Source organism: Cladophialophora psammophila (genome assembly GCF_000585535.1).
Source record: "Cladophialophora psammophila CBS 110553 chromosome Unknown aczJe-supercont1.12, whole genome shotgun sequence".
Lineage (NCBI taxonomy): Eukaryota > Fungi > Ascomycota > Eurotiomycetes > Chaetothyriales > Herpotrichiellaceae > Cladophialophora > Cladophialophora psammophila.
The window spans coordinates 508,752-531,339 of NW_006912933.1; the positions used below are offsets into that span (position 1 = coordinate 508,752).

Consider the following 22,588-nt stretch of genomic DNA (forward strand, 5'->3'; position numbering starts at 1 on the left):
ACAGGCAGAGCAAACCCATATTCATGCTATGTAGAGGTACGGAGTACATGACTGATAGTAGATCTTTCTTCCAAGCCGTCGGTAACCCCACGTATCCCATGGCAACTGAACAGTGAATGCGGAGTGAAGGAAATGTCCACCTGGGAAACGCAGCTTTTGAGCCCCTTGGAGCCCTCCACTCTGAGAACCATATTTAAAAGCTATATGACTCCATGACACACAATATGAGTTCTGTTCTACCCCGTATCTAGGTAAGAATCCGAGCTATGTATGTGAGAAACTCATAGCTCGGATTCTTACCTAGATACGGTTGGTCTTCTGCACCCGGTTATACTTCTGCAAACCGAGGCAGCTGCCACATGCGCTTTTAAGACAACGTCCTTGAAAAACCACTTGGTGGGTACCCAGAAAACATTCACACCTATTCACTCCCTTCGCCGTCACCTGTCCACTGCTGTTCTCTGTCGTCTGTGTAATCATGGCAGGACTACGCCCAACGCTCCATCATCTGAATGTTAGGTCCCTTGACTTGTTCTTCCTGGCACCGCTTACAGGTCGCAGAACTCGCAATCGCAAAGAATCCTATGGCTGCTCGAAGAGCTCGAAATCCCATACGACCTTAAGCTTCACCAACGCGTCAAGCAGAGAGCTCCTCTCGAGATGAAAGAAACACATCCGCTGGGAAAGGCTCCACAATTGGAGACGGGCGATGGGAGAGTTATTGTGGAATCGCTGGTGATTGCAAAATACCTGATCGATACATACGACAAGACGGGCAAGTTCAAGGGCGACGGCAACAAGAATGACTGGATACGCGACGACGAATTGTGCAATCTTGCTTCTGCTAGCCTCGGAGCTCCAATGGTCGTGGAAGTCATCATGACCGCGGCGGTCAAGTTGACCCCTTTTTTCGTCCGCCCATTGATATCGCTAGTCCACAGGCAACTTCGCAGGGGCTACTCTGGGCCGGAGCTGGACCTGTATTTCAAGTATCTGGACGCTCAACTGGGAAATCAGGACTATTTCATGGGCAGCGCCCCCGGACGAGCAGACTTCATCCTCTCATTTCCGGTCGACACGTGCACAGGAGCTGGCTTCATCGATCTCAAGAAATACCCCAAGATGGAGGCATGGCACGCTCGGTGTCGCGAACGACCAGCGTGGAAGAGGAGTTTGGAGAAAGGGAACGGGTACGATATGACCTTCAACTTCTGATCGGAGGGCGAATCGAAGGTAGGCCCACCAACTGGGCACACAACTTGGACAAGGGAGTGAGGCGTTCTACGGCGAGACGGGTACATCTCCGAAAGGCGAACGGGAGGATGAAAAACGGGAGCTGCATCGCCACTCAACCTTCGTCAGTGCGAGTAGCATTATCCATCATATTTGAACCCCCGGGATTGCACAACGTTCGGTTCATAAAATTTCTCCAAGGGTGTGAGCCTTGAACATGGGACGCCCCAAGAGCAAGGAAGCCCTATTACGAATACGCGAGCGGAGACTCTTCATCCTGATAATGGTATGTACTACCTACATACCTACGGTACTTAGGACGACCAAAGTTGAGCCAGGCGAATGCGAGCCCAAAGGCCCGTGAGGCCCGGAACAATCGTCATCCGGGGCGTAAACCTTGCCTAATCCCGCCTAGAAACCACCCATGAGCAATGCCCTTGACTCGTACTTTTTTACCCGTCACTCTGTAGACTTGTGCGCTACGATCCATCGCACCTCGCTTACAAGCAAGTCTTCCCACCCACCGCAATCTTTTGCTCCTTCGCGAGCTCCACTGCCCACACAATGCGCCTGGGTAATGGCTTCGCGGATGCAACATTTGTCTCTTTAATTGGGCCGTTGCCGGCATGAGAGGCCATGTTTCAAGCATCGAGAATGCATCCACCGTGGTGCCGTGTGCCAAATTCTTCCATTTATCTCGCCTCCAGCTAGAGGCGAAGGTGCCCGGCGGTTGTAATGAATATTATGTATGTAGGCTAACCCCCCAGTATAACACAGACTTCGATCTCTTGTTCTTTTTGCCTTCCGACTGCTGGTTATGTCCTTCATCCCATATCGTTTTTGGCGGCGTCTCTGACGGACCAAAAAACAAAACAAAAACAAAACAAAACAAGCAAACAAAACAAAAACAATGTCTTCGAACCAGACTACACACCATGCCCGTCACTATTGCACTGAGATCACCCCCGACTGCCCCCTTGAACTCACCACATACGGCTACTATCCGAACCTGAGCGTAAACTCATTCTTCATTGCTCTCTTCGGCCTCTGCATGCTATTACAGTTGGCTCTCGGCACATGGAAGCGGACATGGACATACCTGATTGCTGTCGCCATCGGCTCTTTCGGCGAGGCGGTGGGCTATGTTGGGCGGGTGATCATGCACCACAACCCTTGGAGCGGTGCGGGCTTCAAGACACAAATCTGCTGCCTGGTCCTTGCACCAAGTTTCCTCGCCGCGGGGATATATGTCACCTTGAAGCACTTGGTCATCTATTGTGGAGCAGAGAACTCGAGATTGAAGCCTAGGCTCTATCCCTGGATCTTCATCGGCTGCGATTTCGGCTCGATTGTGCTCCAGGCCATTGGGGGTGGTGTCGCAGCGAGTGCAGGCGACCATGATGTGAATCCCAAATTGTTGGATGTGGGTGATGGGTTGATTGTGGCCGGAATTGCGTTCCAGGTAGCAACCATGGGTGTTTGCGGGCTCCTCATGATTGACTACTATATGCGATTCCAACGCGCGAAGAAGGCCAAGTCGCCAGCGACGATGGAGAGCGAGTATGAAAAACATCTGTCCGCGGCCAACGTATCACGCAATTTCCGGATTTTCTGCTTTGCCATTGGGCTGGCCTTTACGACCATCTTCATCCGCTGCATCTACCGGTACGTGCCTTGAATCCTGTCTTATCGAAATGATATACTGACGGATGTTGATGGTAGTCTGCCCGAGATGGCAGGAGGCTGGGGAGGTCGCATGATGCGCATTGAAACCGAGTTCCTCATCCTTGATGGAATGTAAGTTTGGCTCTTGGACCCCCGGGCACCACTGAAAACCACACTGACACGGGTTTGCTCTAGGATGGTGGCCATCGCATGTGTTCTCCTGACTGTTTGCCATCCGGGGTTCCTGTTCGAGCCGATGAGGAAATTCAAGAGACCGGATCCTTCTATTGCAGGCCCCTTAGAGCAGCCCGAGACAGCGGGGGGCAAATCCTGAAGATTTATGCTGATGGCATTCGGTTCAATATGTCGTAGATATCGACATAGACATAGAATGATAGAAGAGTGAATGACGCGACGGAACCAGGGCGAAGTGAAAAATAGGAGTCTCATGCAGGGCACCAGGCATTTACTTTTTCGGCCGCAAAGGATGACGCTCGCCGCGTTATCCAGTCCTCTCGGCCTTACACTGATGCCGAGCTTATGTGTAGCCCGCAAACTGGAGCATGCGAATCTGATACCATTCAGGGACTCCCTTTATAGCGCATCGCATCGCAGGGTGATGATGAGGCTGGCGCAGCGTCCGCGACTTTCCGAACACGAGGAAGAAAAGGCGTGCGCACGGGCGGTGCCAAGCTAATACGCCAGCGGATACGAGAGGCTTCGTTTCTGCCAAAGACTAAAGAGGTCAGCTTCCTCTCTTTGTTTCGCCCTCACACTTGTAATTATGAGCCATCATCGATTCAGAGTGCAACTATCCAGCCGGCAGTTCTCACAATGCCCTCGCGTCGGTCGCATACAAAGTCACATCACGGGTGTCGGCAGTGCAAAACCAGGAGAGTCAAGGTCAGTGTGTTTCCCGACTTGACCTTTTTGGCTGGGTCTTTGCCTTTCCCGAGGCTCCATAATTGGTGCAGTAGCGGTTGGAGTGGGAGAGGGAGTGGGAGTCGTGGCAGCAGTCTCTTCGCTTAGCCATCGCTGAGCCCGTCTTCACAAGAGTGTTTCTGCTGTCTTCCGTCTGCCGTTGCCGGTCCTGACCAAGAGTGCCCAGTGCGACGAGACGAGTCCTCAGTGCCAGCGCTGTGTAAAGCGACAGATCCGCTGTTCATTTCTCGAGAATGGCTCGGAAGGGTTTCCGACTCCCCCAGGAAACACATCCAACTATGACACATCTACACCCAGGAGCTTCGACCACCAGCATTCAGACGCCGAGAAAACACGCCATGGAGCATTTTCAACACCGAAACCCTCGTCGCCGCTGGCAGCAGAGTCAGACCCCGCCCCCGTCGACAAATGTTTTGACCGTCTGGACCTGGAGCTCATCCAGCATTACTCCACGCGGACATACATGACCATGTCCTCGAGACTCGCCACCCATGCTGTCTGGCGGGACACTGTATTTGCAGAGGCTCTGCGCCACGACTATCTTTTGCACGGCTTGATGGCCACCTCGGCACTGCATAAAGCGACTTTGCTGCTCAAGTCGCCGGACGCATCGGCGAAGTACTCCAAGGTGGCGCTGGCTCACCAGAACACTGCTTTGGCTGGATTCATTCCGGCTGTCAGCAAACCCAATCAGGAAAACGGTATCGCTTTATTCTCCTTCTCCCTTCTTCTCACCATATGGGCATTTGCATCGAAAAAGCTCCCCGAGGGCCTGAATAGTGTGAAGCTTGACCTTGGCACGGGCGAATCATCCCCAGGTATCACTCTTCCACTGCACTCGCCGACGGCCGACTTCATTGAAATCATCATGATTCTCAGAGGCATATATGCGGTGATTAGGGAGACAGATAAGTGGCTTCAAGGTGACATTGAAGAACTGTTGCGCTATCCGCGCTCAGAAGATTTGCCACCGCATTCACCAGAGGTGGAGGAGGCCTTCGGCACACTTCGCAAAGCCATTGACGATCCTCAACTGTCGTCGCTATGGGAGGGGGAAGACTCTCAGCCAATTAGGAGTCTCTTCCTTGAGCAACTGGAGCAGTTGCGTGACATCTCCAGATGTCGGTCCGTTGTCGAGTGGGATGGCCACATCTTTTCCTGGCTGATCATGGCACCACCGACCTTCATCCATTGTCTTAAGCAGAGCAACCCCATGGCCTTGGCAATATTTGCTCATTGGGCTGCCATTTTCAGGTGTATGGATCATCACTGGTGGGCACATGGCTGGGGATACAGCTTGGTCGTCGATGTCTCTGGCCTGCTAGATCCTGTCTGGGCGAGATACTTGGATTGGCCGAGAAGACAAGTTGGTCTCGTTTTTCAAGGCGGTGGAGCTTTTGACAGCCGCCGGATGACTTGACGACCAGTTTGAAAGGGGGCTCATCGTACGGAGGATAAGTCGCTCAAACGATTCAGGAATTTCTAAATTCTGGTGCACATATCCGAAGTCTGGACATCGTTCAACTTGAAGGGCGCGCCTCCTTTCCGGCAGGTACGATTCGAACGCTCTTGCGGCGACATTGATATGTCGAAAATTGCTTCCGCGAGATGAATGGAGCAGAAGGAGCCTACCACGCAATGGGCTCATTTCCACCGTGGAAGCCATATCTCCGTTGTATCCTTCTCCTCTGTCTGCAGCATTTAGCTCGCCATTGTTATCCACGGCACGTATATTATTACCCCAGACTGCTGACGGTTCGACACAATGCCTGTCACTTTTCACTCTTTTACGTCGACCAGCAGTGCCCCCAGCAGCCTGCGAAGCCAGCAACTTTTGGCCCCTCCCACGTCGCACAAGAGCGCCGAAGACATTCCCTTCAAGGCGGGAAAGGATGACAACATCAGTTTGAACATGAAAAGGAGTCGGAATCATCGACATGGACGGCAAGATACACACTCTCGACGTACAACTACTGATCACAAAAGGGGGGTCCGCGGGTGCAGAAACCAAGTATCTAGCACCCGCCCTCGTTCGCATAGCCTACGAAAAACCCATTCTCTCCCATCAGTCCAACCCCGATTTGACCTTGGCAACGTCGAACTACTTCAGAGTCCCCAACGCAGAGCACGACGATGGACGGTCCCCTCCAAAGCGTCTTCGACCCAGGGGCTGGCTACTCTTGTGCCAGTCGATGACACCGCAGGTACAACTGATCCATATTCGGCGACCAGATTCGATTCAAATCGGAGCCCAGCGATGATAACGCTTCGTCGTGCCACCACTACCAGGTCGCGGAGACGAACTTCGCTCACCTCTTTCCCGCCGCCCAAGTTCAGCCGGGATAGCAGCGGACTCCTCTCGATGTTTTTGAATTCGGTTACTCGATACGACGAAGCCGCAGTCCATGACAGTACAGAGGCAGATCGGACGAAGCGAGTCACGCAGAAGCCGCGGACAGCATCCACAGTAAGCAAAGACGACATCCGGCCTTCGACCAGTGCTGCTGCTCCACCTGTCCAGACCGAAGTTGTCACGGTAGAACCACGGCTATCATATTCCGGACCAAATCAGGCGGCCGAGTCCATCCGCCGGTGCTCCACCCTCTACGTATCGGACAGCGCGGTGTATGAGATCATTTGGGATGAGAACTGCTCTTCGAGTAACTCTGAGGGAGAGGATCCTAGTCCCCCTGGCCAAGCATCGCTATTTCAGAGTCGGGATCTCGTCGGGGCAGAGACGTTGGAGAGACGGCTGTCGAAGGTGCTCTCGCAGTCAAGACGAGATTCCCTGCAGGAAGGCAGCAGGAGAAAAATAAGCTATGTGCCAAGCAGCGAATTGTCTGTGCAAAGCATTTGGACCAATCCCAAAATTGCTCGGCTTTTCCGCGAACCAGCTTCGGGGAGTCTACCTCGTTCCAAGTCCTCCAAGAGCAGCAAGATGATGGTCACTTCGTCAACAGACATGGACCTAGACCTGGCGCTCGCAGATGGCCATAAAAAGGGAGCAGCTACTGACGGTGTCGAAATCTTCCCTCCACTACGGAGTCGGGCCAACACAAACGGAAGGGGGAACTTTGAATCTCCATCGAGCACGGGTGGACCGGACAGTTGGAGCGCAATTGAGCCACTAAAGCCGGTCGCCCGTGATCCGCTTGAACAAGGCTCAGGATCAGATATAGCAAGGAGTCGTTATGGAGTTATGATCGGGATCAGTTCGCACATGAAGCGAAGGAGTGTATCTGCTGAGGGGCAGCCTCAAAGTCAACGGGCGAGGAGTATCAAGTCTCGTAGCAGGAGATCAAGTGAAGGGAAAGCATCGGATGACGAGACGATTCCTCTACTGGGGATGACTTGATACGACCAGCGGACGAGTTGTTGTGGGACGTAACAGATGAGGTTGCTCTCCGTGGCGCAGTCTCCCAACTGACTTACCGATCAGTACGGAATAACACCGTAGTGGCTTTATCCATATGAACCAGCAGAAGAGGAAGAGTTCCCGGACACGGCAGCCGTTGTTACCATAGCGCAGTGGCAGGTGAACGTGGTTCGGGTTCCATCCATTTCGTACCCCAGGATTCGACATTGGCTCCCCCTTGCCCCCTCCCTCCGACCCGCATTCGGATCACATATCGCAGTGACCCGAGGCCCGAAGCGAGATGGATGAAGGAGGTCAGCGCTTCTTGATAGAGTTTTGTTCGAGTGCGCAAGCCAACTAGATTGCAGGACGGTATCGTGCAGCCCAAGTTGAAGGTACCAGGGGACCCAACACGACAGGTATCATCGAGTATGTAGCCAGGGAAGATAACTTGATCAGCATGTTTTAGAAGCCTTTGAGCGGAAACCCTGCCTTGGACCAACTCCCACATGGCTACCTCCCAGGTACCCAGTACCTCGACCGACGTCGGTAACCACCCCAAGGAACAAAGGTAAGACACTCTAACCATCGTCGTTGGAACCCACTGTAGCAACGGAGCAGGACCCTCGCGTGCCCAAGAGCGGCGCTTTTGACAAAAAGACGGGCAAATACTTGTGTGTCAGAGAATTGAAAGAAGGAAAACATCGATTCCGAGCCCTACCGCCGCAAGCTTTAGCCGGACTGGAGATCCTTCTTTCTCATCGGTCATCAACCATCAGCAATCAGCCATGCGCCATTTGGATTCCGATAGACTGGGGGCGCTTCAAACGAACCGAGCCCGATGCGGAATCTGGATACGAAAATAACTACTGCGAGCAACGCTCCGATGGAAGGTACCGGGGGGAGGGCCACGAGCGCTGGACTTGGACCAGTCGGCAGGGCATGTGGTTGCGTAAATAGGGTGCAAGTAGAGGATGGCGAAGGATAAGGAATCCATCGCCCCTGTGGTGCCTGGGTTGAACTAGACACCCGGAATGATGGGGGTTGTTTGGTCGGTCGGCAGAGTGCGGCGTTGAATAGTGTGGGCTGAACAGGTACGACAAAGAAGAGACAGCCGCCCAGACACACCCCAGCGACAGACCTGAGGCTGCCAATTGGGCGACTTCGCAAGCGATCATCAACACCATAATAATAATACCGAATATACGACCCAACACCGCTTGACCACGACGTGCACTTCCCATCCGTGATCGGTCAGCCGCAATCGAAACTGGATGTTACCCAGCTAGGCAGGTATTCAGTCCTCCACTTGCCTCTTTGCCATCCGGGAGCCGAGCATTATCAGAGAAAGCCCGTGTACAAGTAAATCCACCACAAACGCTGGGCTCTCCGGGGTAGGGTGGGTGCTTTATACTTGGTCCGAGGACCTAAGTATGTACAATAGCAGCAGTGGTGTGTGTGCAAATCATCATAATCCCGAGTACGCCCCGAGGAGGTCGCACAGAGTGGCTCTCGGTGGCTGCGAACCCCAGTCGTTTAGGTAGCAAAGCCCTGTCTGGGCCTTCTGGGGGGGGATTCCCTCCCGAGCCTGTGGTGCCTGCGAAATTCCTTATCCCGTCATCCAACGTTAACCCCGGCTAAAAAGTGGCCTTGGAGTGCCTGGACTGGCTGTGTTGGCAACATCTCAACCTCTAGTGGCCCATCGTTGGCCCAGGGTCTGCCGATACGCTTCCTCACTCAGCCCAGCACATCACAGCACAGCAGAAAAAGGCACCACCATCGCTGCTACTGCTGCTGCCGCTGCCGCTGCCACCTTTCCCCATCCTCCCATTCAACCCATCTCCAAACCCTGTCGGAACCACACACCCTTTCTCTTCCTCGCTCTAGTTCTCCCATGGGCCTCCTCTGCACGAAACCCTTCCTCCTCCTGTATACAGCAATTGTCAATCGCAAGCTTTTTCAAGTCGACTGAGATATATGTGCTCACGCCTAGTCAGCATTTTGCCTCCTGTTCGAGTCCGCCGTGTCCCTCCGGCTCTCTCTCAACCGTCGAGTTTCCGCGGCATTCACTGAACCTGCGTCAATCAACCTCCTTCCCCACGAACCCACGCCGTCGTCGACGTCTTTGTTCGAGAAAGAGTCATATATTCTTGGGCCCGTCCTCCATTGAGGTCGTTTGGGCTCCAGGTATTGAACATTGGCCTGTCAAGATGACCTGGTCATGACATCTATCCCTCCGGCCGAACCGCGGCCTCCTCTATTGCGACGCCCAACCGACTCGAGACGACCTTCCCTTGGGAGAGCATCCAGTCATGTATTCTCGCCCGTTGATAGAAGGCCGCCGATGTTGCGCAGAGAGACGGTAGCGACCGGGGAGGACAGACCAACCAAAAGGCGGAAGATCGAAGCTGACACTAAGTCGGATCACGCTGTCAACTACCACAATCCCTCGCTCCCTGCCAATGCTCCCGATCCAAATGAAGATAACAAGGCCGTTCACTGGCGCTGGGTCAAGCCCTCGGCACTTCGGGCGGCGATTGCTAACTCACAAAGCAAGGAAGAGGAGGGAAATTCGAGTGAAGACGATGTACCCGATCTCCCATCCCGGCCTTGGAGAAGCACTCGCGCCGCCAAAGCCGCAGACAAGCCTAAACCGACACATCGATCGCGGGTGGACATCCCGGTGCCCAATACTCCCGATTCGATACAAGTGCCGTCTTCAGCACCGCAATTTGTTCCCAAAAGACCGGTCGGGTTCTTCCCGTGGACTGGGAAGCATCCCGAGGACGTTTTAAATGACAGCAACGTGAAGAATGGCTATTTTGACAAACCCCCGAACCCCACCGAAAAGGAGCTCAACACGGCGCGAATCCCGCTCTACAATGCTTTTAAACACAAGTCCGGTGTCGACAGTTTGTCCGCCCTCTTTTCCCTTGTCCTGAATCAGAAGAGCCAGTATGGCTTAATCAGTTCTGCTTCCACGTTCAAACCACCTCCCCGCGTCACCTTGACTGAAGCGAAACGAAAATCCTGGATAGCGGATCTGGCCAATGCAGACGTGCCATTGAGGAGGCTGAGCAGGACAATCCCTCAGGGCATCAAGGGCCAGACCCTTTTAGATCAATGCTTGCAGAACTCGGTTCCGTTGAGTCGTGCGATATGGTTCGCTAAGTGCGTTTGCGCAAACGAGATTCGGACCTTGAAAAGGAAAGGAACTGCCCCGGCGGTGGCCATGGGCACCGAAAGCAAATGGTTTCGCGAGTGGACAGTCAACGTCGAAGAATTTTTGGAAACACGTCTGGAACAAAGCAATCCATCTGATTGGAGATCAGACATTCAATACGCATTGCGGCTTGTTACCTGGCTCTATTTAGAGAACCTGCTGGATCGGGGCCATTACTTGGATTGGATCTTGCGCTCTTTCACTGCGGCAGACGTCGGCCACACTCCTTTCTGGCTGATGGTAATCCACATATACAAGCAAGATTTGAGCCACTATCGAAGACGCGGCACCAGACTTGCCGAAGCACTGATTAACAAGTACCGCTCAGTGGACAAGCTCTCCGACCAAACGATAGCTCCACTGAGACAGAGGCTGCGTGCCGCAATCCGGGAATTATTGTTTGCACGTCCTGCTATCTTCCTGAGGCCAGACAGTTGGCCCGAGAGTTTGCCCGTTGTTCGAAGCTGCCTGGACACGACCATTAGACCCGAAGCTCAGATTCTTGAGGAACTCAGCCGCATCAATGAAAGAACCATGGGATTTAACAAAGCGGAATTCTTGTCCGTTCGCGCACCTGACGAGGCGACTATTGAAACTCTAGACGCCGCCGCTGTGCCATACAATTTCACTCTGCTAGACGAAGAACTCGCGGGCACCTGTTTAGACTTCGATCTCCTGGTGCGATCGTGTCTTGAATGGTCATGTACGCGATTTCGACAATCCAGAACTCGAATATATGTCGCCACTCGTCTAGTCAAGCGCTGGCAACGAGGTGGCCAAGATGTTGACACTGCTATTCTCAATTTCCTGTCGGCCTTCCGGGAGGGGAAGACAACGGCTGATCTTCACTGCTTAAGACACCTCATTGCGCAACTCTCACGAGCTGATTGCTTCCCACTAAGCAAATACATGCAGTGGCTTATGGTGAGAGGTCTTCCAGAGAAGGGAACGGTCTGCATTAATGAGGATTCAATCTTCGAGCCAACTCCAGGAATTGAACCGCGGCGGGAGTCAGGATCCGCCCAATTTCTGCTTGATTTGTCGTTGCAGCGGGCAGAAGACCATGTCATCAATTTACGGAACTCGGTTCTTCAACGTGCAGGGTTCGATCTCAACTCGGAAGAGGCCATTTTCGGCCAGTGTGTACGTTTTCTCGAGCGAAAATTGGCGGAGTCAAGCTCCATCACCAAGCCTAGGCCACCAGCCCTTGTCGAGCCCTCTTTCGCGTCTCTGCCGTGGACTCTTCGGACCAGAATATCTATGTGGCTAAGAACAAGAGCTCTCGAAGGCGCCAAATCGGCGCAAAGCACTCCTGTGCTTCCTGGGTCTAAGGTATTGAATGAGGGACAATTCTTCTTGATCCGTCACGTTCTTGAGTGCATGGAAGATGAAGCAGTACTTGCCGATGTGGTTGGCATTCTGTCGGTATCACAAAGAGATGACCTTGTGGCGTCTCTCGTTGCTACCATTCATTTCCATGCCGGTGCCTTTTCCGCAATTGGGGCATTTGAAGTCCTTCAAAAGCGGATGTGTCAAGTTTACATGAGTTGGCGACCTACTAAACCGACAATGCCGCTACTTACTTCGACCCTACTCGACCTTTGCACTGCTTTCCCAGCCAAGTCGCCAGCAATCAGGTTGCTACAACAGGATCTCGTTCGAGGAGATCGGGGGCGTGCAGTTGCAGCTTGCTCGCCCTATAGTGACGGCATTGCCGAGTCATTACAGCAGGCGGGTGCTACCTTTGTAGAAGATTTTGAAGCCATTCTGCAGTCGGAAACCAATATGAATGAGCAAACCATGAACGGCCTCTTCTCGGTTCTGGTCGATCGCATTGAAAAGCAACAGAAATTCGGTGACGATCCGCACACGATACAGTCATTCTGTCAGCTTCTCAGCCGGCTTCGATTGTGCCGTAGGGCGCAAGGAGATCTCCTCATTCAGAAATGGATGTCGCGACTGGTCCCCTGCCTCGACGCCAAATCTGGGCCTTTGCTTCTTCAGATCCTCATTGCAACGGGATGCATCACATTTGCTGTCGTTTTCGACGCCGCGGCTCTTTCTAAGCCAGGCCCACGCAAGAATTTAGCTGTCGCTTCCTTGCTATATCAAATTCTTGCTCCTCCCAACTACACGTCACTTGATTGGGCTGCTTACCAGGCTCGGACGAGATGGTATGAATATTCGCAGAGGGAACCGTCAACTGCTCTGGAAATACTCTGCGAAGCTGGACTGCGGGGGGTTTCGCCATCTTTCGACTCGCTCTTGTTGGACTTGCTTGTTAACAAGTCAACGTCAGACTCGCCGTCTCTGCCTGACTCCGCGGAAAAATGGGTTGTCAAGGCACTCAGTCGGACATTGAATTGTTCCGATGGTGATTTAACTGTGGCTGGTCTCCGAGCCTTATTGAAATCCATCAACATTTTCTCGCACCGATTTGTTCAGCTACGATTCCGGCTCACGTCGCAAGGTTCTATGGAAAAAGTGTCAGGGACGGATCAAGCTGACTTGACCGAGGTACTCTCCGAGTCATTAAAAGAGACGTTACAGAAACCGACTTCAACATACGGGCAAGAGCAGCGGTTTTCACAACTACTTCGGATAGTCGGCCCAGATATAGCTAGCCAGGTCCGCCACAATGTCGAGAATGAATTTCTGGACGCGTTGCCGAAACTGCCAATCACCAAACCGACAAGTCCACTTTCGGCGGTCTTCCCTGGCGACATTCAGCAATTGTCTTTGATTGTCGAGCAAGCGTTCCAAGTGTGTAGAAAAGATGTCAGCGCCAGCCCCGGATTCATGTCGCGCCTGATTGACAGACTGTCGCAGCATCTCAAATACTTGGGCAACGTCCAGTTGACGCCAGCTACTCCTGCTACACCTAGTGCAGCTCCTCCAACTGCGTCTGGACTTGCCGGGTCTTCAATGAGTGTGAACCATGCTCAGATGATGTCCGTGACATCCAGCCCGGTTGCCACCACATCAGACAGCGGTAGTGGCTCTTGTTCGGCAGTATGCTTGAGCTATCTGCGATCCATGCTACAAATGGTGTGTTTGCAACGCCCGGCGCTGGTTTCGTCAGGTTCCAATGGTCCCAATGCCAAACAAGGCCAGACTGAACAAGTTCAACTCCTGGTACGACTGGCGTCAATCGCAACGCATCCAGCAGTGGCATGGACATCAGGTCATCAAGGAAGCCAGGAAGAGCAGATCAAGGCAAAGGAGGTAGTTGATTTCGCATTCGACGTGATTGCCACTGTTATCGATGATGTCAGCGACGAAGTCACAACGGCGAGCGCAAAGCTGTTGAAAGACCGATTGAACGATCCACGGCTCAGATATTTGTTTGGCAGCATCAACATGATGGGATCCGCGCAGGTCCAAGACATGGGCCGAGGACTGCAGATGGTCAAAGAAGGCAAGGGAATTATCGGAGAGTGGAGGCCTCGAATGTGGGAAGTGCTGGATAATGGGAGCGGTAAAGAGAGTGAAACGCCTCTCGGATTAGGTCTTTTTCGAGCTAGGTATGGTTAGAGAACCGGATCAAGGGGGGGGGTGGGATTTGTTCAAGACCCCAACAGGTTGACCAGCTTGTTGGCGAGCCATTGTGCAATGACGACTGCGTCTTGGGAGGCTATGGTGTTGGGAGTTTTTTTTTGGTTGTCTGTTTCATCTACGGCTATTTTACGACGTCACGAGGGAATGGTTGTGTTTACTCCAGAAGATTTTGCGCGGATGGATTGGGCCTTTTGTTTTCTAGACGTTTGGAGCCCCCAGCATTGTTGGCAGGACCATGGACGATGAAAGGAGTGATTGTCATTTCCACCCTCACAGGGCTTCGATGCCTGACTGGACGGGTGCCATGTATGTAAAAGGAGGAGACGTCTATCTAGCCGCTGCAGGATGTACAGCCAGCCTTAGAGTGGATGAGAAAGGCTTCCGGCCTCTGTTCCGGAAGACAATGCTATGCCTAGACCACACGTCGAGTCATCTGATGTTCATGTGGACTGCCTTGGGAAGACAGGACGTGAATGGGAGGATTCCAGTCCCAAAGCAGCAGTGGTACGTACAAAAGATGTCAATGAGGACGACGGACTGGCACAGCTAGAGCCGGTCAGCTGGTCACTTGAAGGGCCCTCACGGAGCCAAGGCTATCGTCTTGCATTAATTATATGCATATCCGTTGATTGATTAGCGGAAGGATTCAGGCCAGTAGCTTAGCTGTGCTGTCGAAGGGCACATGCTCATGTGTTGTGCAGGGAATCCCACGGAGAGGGCATGCAATGTGACGTGATGGTCTGAAGGGGATGGGGAGAAATCACATTGCTCGAGAACGACGTGAACGACTCGGCAGGGGGACGGCGGCCTTGTGGTGTCCAGGTGCCTTTGGAGGCGTGACTGCTGCCTTTTCTTTGATTGCTGGGGAGAGGCAAGATCAAGAAGATCCCAAGCACCAGGCGCGGCGGTCGCAGTCGTCGTTCGTGTCGTCGTTCGTGTCGTCTTTCCTTCCGCATCCGCTGGAAGACTTCAGCGGTATTTCGACTCCTGCTTTGGGCTCGTGCCATTTCTTCATCCCTGCCATCCCGCTCTTCCAACGTCCCTCGTTATCCCTCTCTCTGCTCTCCTTTAGCATCACGTTGTCATGATTATTTTTATGCTCGACTACTCTGTGCTCAGTTCATTCCTATGACCCTCTGTCCCCAGTGCTCAGTGCTCCGTGCTCCGTCCTCAATCCTGTAGACTTGGGGTGTCCTGTGTCATTCTGTTCTTGTGCCTGATCAGCGGCTGATTGCCTCGCATACTCACCCTGCATCATCCCGTTCCTTGTTCTGAGTCTTGGACACCCTGCTCTGATGGAAGCGGTTTAAATCCCTCCGGCACCTCGAGGCCTCTGTGACGGCTCTCCCAACTACCCTTCCTATGGCTGCAGATGCACCTCCTGACCGTGGTCGCTCTACCCTCCGCCGAGATGAGAGCACGGCCCAACAGACGGCCACTCGCCCCTCCCCCGACCGGTCCTCGAGAAGACGCTCCACAAAGCGCCCGTCGTCGAGCAGCCCTTCATCGGACAATGAAAAGTCGAGGCCGAGGATAGAAAAATGGACCTTGGGCATACTGAACGATAAGGAGACCGAGGAAGTGCCCGGCACCGTCTTGCTGCTGTCCTCAAATCGAAATGAGCCTCTCGGGCTGGAATATCAGCGTGGCCGGCGGAGCAGTTCCTCCATGCCTGCTCAGCCTATGTCCCCTCGGCGTCTCTCGCTGGCATCTAAGAAGAGGACAAAGGACGGCCAAGTGATCCTCGATCCGCAGCCGGACGACTCGTTAAACGATCCTCTCAACTGGCCGGCATGGAGACGCGATATCGCCCTTCTCTCTTTGGGCTTTTATTGCATGCTGGGTGGCGGTATGACACCTATTCTGGCCGCCGGTTTCAATAACGTTTCCCAGTCGTTCCATGTTTCGTATTCTAGTGTCGCCCTGACGACGGGCTTGTACATGATGGGCATGGGAGTCGGTAGTGTCATCTTCTCGCCTACTGCCATCCTGTTTGGGAAACGGCCCGTCTATCTGGCTTCAGCAGTGATGTTCATTCTCACTTTGGTCTGGTGTGCTCTGGCGCCCAGTTACGCCCAATTGGCCACCGCAAGGGTCTTTCAGGGAATATCCGTGAGTCCTGTGGAATGCTTGCCGTCTGCCACCATTGCCGAAATCTTTTTTCTACACGAGAGGGCGTTTCGCGTTGGCATATACACTCTTCTGCTTCTTGGTGGGAAGAACTTGGTGCCCCTGGTGAGCGCTGCCATCATTAACGCCAAGGGATGGAGATGGGTATTTTGGTGAGTTCCGGACCCAAAGTGTGCGCTTATCCTGCTAATACCGCTAGGGTTGTCGCGATTGTAGCAGGCTTCAGCCTTCTTATTCTGTTCCTCTTTGTGCCCGAAACTTTTTGGGACCGGACTCCGAGACCAAAATCAAGGAGACCAACCGTTCATCGGAGCCTGTCTAACCTTCTTCATCCTTTGCATCAGAACAAAACCAATGCCCCCGAACATATGCCCATTGATAACAACGCCCTCCAAGCCGCTATCGACAAAGCTATGACCCCCAGACAACACCGACTGCACGAGCAAAACGCACACGCTAGATTTGAGGACGAGATCGAAGACGACAAACTCGAGGAACACGAAGTAGAGGTGAAAGACCATTTTGACCCACAATCTCCAGCCAAACATCAAGGCAATGCTCAGGACGAGAAAACCCCCCAGGATCCGGCACCCGCAACGGACGGCGCACATGATGTGGAACACTCAGAGGAATTCAATCGAGGAAGCACCGCAGAAGTGGGATCGATCGCACAACCAGAACCTGCTGCCCTTCCTCGAAAGAAGCTCAGGCCCTCAGGATTACCTTTGCCGCCTTCGCCAGATCCTCGCTCCTTCAGTAGACCATGGGACGGGACCCACAACGGCAAGCCGATGATTTTACCGCCAGGTTTGAGGCCTCCTTCGAGCGGCGCAGGCGCCGAGACAAGGTTTTCTGAAGATGATCCCACAGTTCCATATCTGCATAACCTCAATTCTCCATACTACGTCGAGCTCGAAAGGACCGATGACTATCTCGACCATCACGCAGCTTCCGAATCGCAAAGCGTCACATCCCGAGAGCTAAAACCAGACCTGGCGAGATCCGACACGGCTATTACACTACCTGGTTCCCCCATCAGTCTTGAAAAGTCAATATCCACGAGCGTCAATGACGGCGTGGCTTCTCCCAAGATTGCCCGCTACACGACCAATCTCAAGCATTCGCCACCAAAATCTTACATTGAGACCCTTCGACCCTGGAACGGGAGGTTGAGCAAAGCGAATTGGTTCCTCGTTGCACTTCGGCCTTTCATCCTGTTTACTTACCCGAGCGTCCTTTGGGCGTCGTTGGTATACTCTTTGTCGATTGGCTGGCTTATCGTGCTATCCGAGTCAATTTCTGACATCTACCGAAACCGAGATACGTACAACTTTACAGCTCTGCAAGCTGGGTTGATATACGTTTCACCATTTGTCGGCGGCATTCTGGGTACAGCAGTGGCGGGTCGGGTCTCCGACATCATCATCCGTTTCATGGCTCGCAAAAACGGCGGCGTCTACGAACCGGAATTTCGACTCGTCATGGCTATCCCGGTTGCCATCAGCACGGCGATCGGCCTCATGGGTTTTGGATGGTCTGCTCAAGAGCGAGATGCATGGATTGTCCCCACCATCTTCTTCGGTATCATCTCCTTTGGTTGCTCCTTGGGAAGTACCACATCCATCACCTTTTGCGTTGACAGCTACAGACAATATGCCGGCGAGGCGCTAGTGACGCTGAATTTCAGCAAGAACATCTTTCACGGGCTTGTGTTTAGTCTGTTCTTTGCGAACTGGCTGGAGGAAGACGGGCCCAAGACCACCTTCTTGGCGATTGGGGGTATCCAGATTGCTTGTATGCTTACGGCGATTCCAATGTATATTTATGGGAAGAGAGCCAGGATGTGGACTGTCAGAAATGCTTTCATGGAAAACTTCTGAGATCCGAGACCGCACGCCCGAGGCGAACGGAGACGGGCTTGTGTGAGAGACATTGACCGTGGTGGTGCCGTATGAACTTCTGCGTCTCTAGGTTCCAGGAAAGGAGGCACGGTGCCTGGCTTTTGGGAGTCCTGGATTATCACTCTTCTGGCATTCAGCATAGCGGTGGCGTTGATGACATTGATGGCGTCGATGGCTTTTCTTACTCTGATGAACAATGACAACCGCACCGTGATCAGGGTATCCAGGTCCCTGGTTAGTGTATGAGCACAAGTTGAGGGCATGACTGCAATGAATGAAGACTCGGGGAAGTAACTCGACTAGACGGGTTGGGGAGTATAGTGCATGGGGTGGCATTGGCATGAGCCGGACGATGCCACCGTTATCCCCGTTAAATCTAGAGCATGATGAAGAGCACCTAACGTCTTAAGGATACGAGAACCTAGAGAATCCATATGTATGTAGTTTCGTTAAACACGACATCCGAACCTCCCAGGGTCGGTTGTATATTGTATATCGTCGCTCCTACGACAGCGGCGGCTTTGGCGTTGGTGACGTGGTTGTTATATCCACCGAGCTGAGCCCCGGGGCCCTAGGCACATAGGTATCTACGGCGGGTTTCTGGGCGCGGTCCCTTACCCTCCCTCTCTCTCTTGCGTCGAATGCCTTCCTTGGTTCCGACCTTCCTTCACTCCTTGCTCGACCCCCATTCACATAAGTCTGCCCAGTATGCCGTGCTCGCCACCGTCACGGGTCCTGGAGCCTGCTGCATTGATTGCGTGCCGCTGCGCATTCTAGATGCCATGTACCATGTACTACTTGGTAATACATGGTTGGAGTCCTTTTGGGCTCCTGCGGCCCGCGGGTGATGGAGGGAGAGAGTGACGGTGGTGACGGAAAGGTGGGGGAAAAGGCTGTGACGACAGGATATAGGACATATGTAGGACTAGCACCAGCACAGCATGGGATGGGATAGGACGGAATCGGCAAGTGTGAACAGTGGCAGAGTGGAGCTACCAGCCATAACCAAAAAGTATGTATGCACTTTTTTAACCACGATTGGCGCTGGAAATAGAAAAGGGGGTTGCCGACGATACGACGAATTCCTCGAATTCCATGGGTGGCCACCATCGCGCACCGAGCAGATCAGCCCTAGAATTGTCAGGCAGTCAGGAGGCTATGTTCTCGTAAGTCCAGAGCAGCAGCTTTTCTCAGAGTTCGCGTCATTGATCGGAAGCGAGTCGGGAAGACGGCATTTGTGGACGGTGAAAGGGGCGAGCAAATCTTGGAAGCCCTCTTTTCGACAAGAGAGATTCTGTGGTCGATTGGTACTGAAGATGGTTGCAGGCTTGGTCTTTGCTCTCTCCGTCACGTTTTGGATGACATCCAATAGTCCAGTGCTCGGATTCTTCCACTGCTGCTTCTCGGAGGGTTCAACGAGCAGCAGCGACGATTTCTGATCCAGTCTCGAGACGAAAATTGCGCCGAATATGGATGTGATTAGGTGAGCACCTTGGATAGACCCCGTTGCTGGCATACGCTGCCACCGAGGAGCAGTATGGAGTCCCTTGAAAGTCAAGCAGCTCTTCGACTCGGGGGGCTGTCGTCTTCGGGTGTAGGTGGACTTACCTAGAACGTTGTGGTGAGAAAATACATTGAGGCTCGAAATAGAAAATGCGTGAAAGAATCTGTTGGACCGCAGAAAAATCCCTAGCCCCCCGCGTGGACGGTGCCACTTAAAGCAGTCAACCGGGCTGTCACTGCAACCTGCAAACATGCTTCTGGTCGGCCCGGCGTGGAAAGGACAGTGCATCGCTTGATCTAGTGTAAATCCCCGTAAGGCTTACTGCCAAGTTCATCATATGATATGTCGAGAAATAGCCTTGGGGATATCCCATCAAACCAGGGCGATACAGAAGGCCGCCGGGCGCAGACGTACCCCATTTTTTTCTCCGCTGTATCGATGTAGTATGGACGATAGAGCCAGTCACACCGGCAAGTGTTGACGCACCGATTGTCCCGTCCGTTTATGGTAGAGCGAGAGAAGGAATGGCGAACGTTCCAAAGCTCTTGGCCCTAAAAATAGTTCCATAGACATGTCAAAAGTCAGAAGAGGTATAGCCTGGCAGGAGGACAGGGGAACAGATGGTGGTGACGGCAGATGATGGCTGCAGCAACATTCAGAGCTACAGGGGAATTCCGTCTCCTCCAAAGCCGTTCAAAAATCCCCTCCCCCGAGATAGAGCATTCGCCACCCAGCAACGTCGAGTCTTCCAAGTAACGGCCGAACTCCGCTGGCTGTGAAAGAACATGGCGCTCGGAAGGGCCGAAGTGCCCTATACATACAGTGCACCGAGTACAGGCAACAGCATTCCCGGTGTACAGACGATGAAGTCGGCCAAGATATCCGCCGTGGGCGAGGATCGGAGGTTGGCGAATGTTGCAACTTCTCGCAGTATTTTTGGAAGTGGCTTCATCTCGGTGGAGTCAGGCCTTCCCAGATTGAAGAGGGGCCTCGCTTAAGTCTCCATGTGAATGGATGGACTCCATCGTGCGTTGCCGGTGAGTTCGACTGCCGGGGACTTAGTCAGAGTGATACGGGTGGGAAGGGGTCGTTTAGAGTTGGACACGAGGGCTGTCGTGATGCTCGATCATTAACCGGATTCCGTGGGGTACCACGATGGTACAGAGTTTGTGGGCGACTTGTCCCAGCCGTGGCTTCAAGGAACTAATCCCAGAGAGGTGCATTTCGCGTAGGATGATCAGCCGTGTCCTTTCTCATTTCCCCAATCCTGACTTGTAACTTTTGGAGACGAGCGATTTTTGGGACCGGCAAGGCAGACATTGTTCGACCAAGTACGAGTAATGAATGGTGCGTAAACAAACCGGGACGGGTGACGGCACGTGGCTCATCCACATCGTTCGTTTCATGCAGGAAACATCCGGATTCACTGTGCCGGACCTCGTGTGTCCCCTTTGCAGGCAGAGGGAGTTTCCCGCCTACCAAGTCCAAGTCTGTGGACTCACCACTGCAGCAAGATGGCGCAACCTAACCCGAATAGGTGCAGAGAAGGCCCTGGTGGCCCTGGCTAACTGGGTGGGAGGCATGTAGGCGAACCAGGCAGACACGCGATGCGCACGCCGACGAGAAATGGATTGACAGTCATCCAGGGGTGGTCAGTATGCACCACAGGACTCGGTATGTAGATTGGAAATCGAGGTTACGCCCATTCCTTTTGCCTGGCTGCTTAGACCCGCGACGTTCTGGGCGTCCGGGACCGAACTGGATGAAGTCAATCTGGGCGTCTCAGCTCGTCTAGGATATCTCTCAGGCATTGCTCATAATTGTGGCTGTGGTACAATACCGCGGTCGTCGACAAATGAGCAAGCATTCTTTCCGTGGGGGTCATCTGACTCAAGGCATCAAGGCAAAGGCTTTTGTAGGCAGCGAAATAAAAATCTCTCGCGATTGATGGTCGGGTAGCTCGCGAAACATCGGGCCCGCGGGTGTAATTGGAAGTGTCCAGAGCTGCTTGCTTTGTTAATCCATATGGCCGAACAAGGCGGCGCCGTTTAGGGGGCTAAAGAGCTAAACAGCCTTCCGACCAGCCTTTTTCGGTCGTCGTGTCGTCGCTCGCCAATCCCCGTGCGTCGAGATGGACCAGGGAGCCACAGGCCTTGTCCAGGGGGTTCGGTCATGACGCAGGCCAGGGTCGGTGGATTGTGTTTATGAGTCGACATTGTTGATTGAGCCATTGATTGTCCTGATTCTGTTCCATTAAGTTACTTGCCCGCCGTTGCGATGTAACGCCAATTGTTCGGCATGACCAAAAGACAGAGGACCCTGGGAGAAGGTTTAGAGATTCGAGGACTTTGTCCCTTGGCTGATGCGCATTTGCTTCGTCCCAGAGTGCTGCTCATAGTATTATGCCCTGTTGCAGTAGGGTCCCTCCAGGATATTCTTAACTGTGCTTGCAGATTCAGGGCTATAATTATGTGTTAGTCCCTCTTGCTGGCGTTTGGAACTTTTGGGAAGTGAAGCCACCAGGCAAGAAGAGGTATCTCGTGGAATAGGGACAGGTGTACTGATCAACCACACCCTCTCCTGATACGCACCGGATACGACAAGTCGTCCTTTTGCTGCATTGAACGAGGCTGTGCCCCTGGCGACAAACCACACACGTCGGATGCTGGACTTATTGGTTCTCAGGCCCTGGTAGCAAGGGCTCGTTGGGTGTGCATGTCGTAAGGCATCACTGTTTCTGCTGGTATATATCGCCCCTCGAGATACTGGACCAGAGTTGCTCTGTCCCCTTTCAGAAGTCTCACTGAGACCTCTTCAGCTTTCTTTCTGCATGATTATGGACAAAAGGCCATCGACTACCTCTACATCACGCGATCAGTCGACATTAGAAGAGCACGCACAAGGGTCACCATCAGATTCGCCCCTCAAGGAACCCTTGTCAATCAGCTTTGACCTAGAAGACCCTCCCCGAAGAAGTCCTGCACCCCCGGACGAGCCCACTTTGTACGATTTCACAAAAGAAGGGGAGGAGATAGATCCGGTGACAAGCGCCTGGGCCGAAGATCAGTCGCCAAGTG

General features: G+C 53.2%; 6 protein-coding genes across 6 annotated transcripts; all 6 read left to right on the forward strand.

Annotated features, from left to right (window-relative positions):
• Positions 1-478: 478 nt before the first annotated feature.
• A1O5_07855 (uncharacterized protein) lies at positions 479-1,215 on the forward strand (the record flags this gene model as incomplete). The annotated part of the gene is made up of 2 exons (XM_007748443.1): positions 479-514; positions 562-1,215. 2 exons carry the CDS (start codon positions 479-481, stop codon positions 1,213-1,215), a joined length of 690 nt encoding a protein of 229 aa, XP_007746633.1.
• Positions 1,216-2,143: 928 nt separating this feature from the next.
• A1O5_07856 (uncharacterized protein) lies at positions 2,144-3,232 on the forward strand (the record flags this gene model as incomplete). Its single annotated transcript, XM_007748444.1, has 3 exons — positions 2,144-2,898; positions 2,956-3,030; positions 3,094-3,232. 3 exons carry the CDS (start codon positions 2,144-2,146, stop codon positions 3,230-3,232), a joined length of 969 nt encoding a protein of 322 aa, XP_007746634.1.
• A 1,077-nt stretch (positions 3,233-4,309) lies between these two features.
• A1O5_07857 (uncharacterized protein) lies at positions 4,310-5,260 on the forward strand (the record flags this gene model as incomplete). Its single annotated transcript, XM_007748445.1, has 1 exon — positions 4,310-5,260. The coding sequence occupies one exon, from the start codon at positions 4,310-4,312 to the stop codon at positions 5,258-5,260; it is 951 nt and encodes a 316-aa protein (XP_007746635.1).
• Positions 5,261-6,202: 942 nt separating this feature from the next.
• On the forward strand, positions 6,203-7,195 carry A1O5_07858 (uncharacterized protein; the record flags this gene model as incomplete). Its single annotated transcript, XM_007748446.1, has 1 exon — positions 6,203-7,195. The coding sequence occupies one exon, from the start codon at positions 6,203-6,205 to the stop codon at positions 7,193-7,195; it is 993 nt and encodes a 330-aa protein (XP_007746636.1).
• A 2,344-nt stretch (positions 7,196-9,539) lies between these two features.
• Positions 9,540-13,952, forward strand: A1O5_07859 (uncharacterized protein; the record flags this gene model as incomplete). The annotated part of the gene is made up of 1 exon (XM_007748447.1): positions 9,540-13,952. The coding sequence occupies one exon, from the start codon at positions 9,540-9,542 to the stop codon at positions 13,950-13,952; it is 4,413 nt and encodes a 1,470-aa protein (XP_007746637.1).
• A 1,386-nt stretch (positions 13,953-15,338) lies between these two features.
• A1O5_07860 (uncharacterized protein) lies at positions 15,339-17,986 on the forward strand (the record flags this gene model as incomplete). Its single annotated transcript, XM_007748448.1, has 2 exons — positions 15,339-16,258; positions 16,306-17,986. The coding sequence occupies 2 exons, from the start codon at positions 15,339-15,341 to the stop codon at positions 17,984-17,986; spliced, it is 2,601 nt and encodes an 866-aa protein (XP_007746638.1).
• Between the last annotated feature and the right edge of the window lie 4,602 nt (positions 17,987-22,588).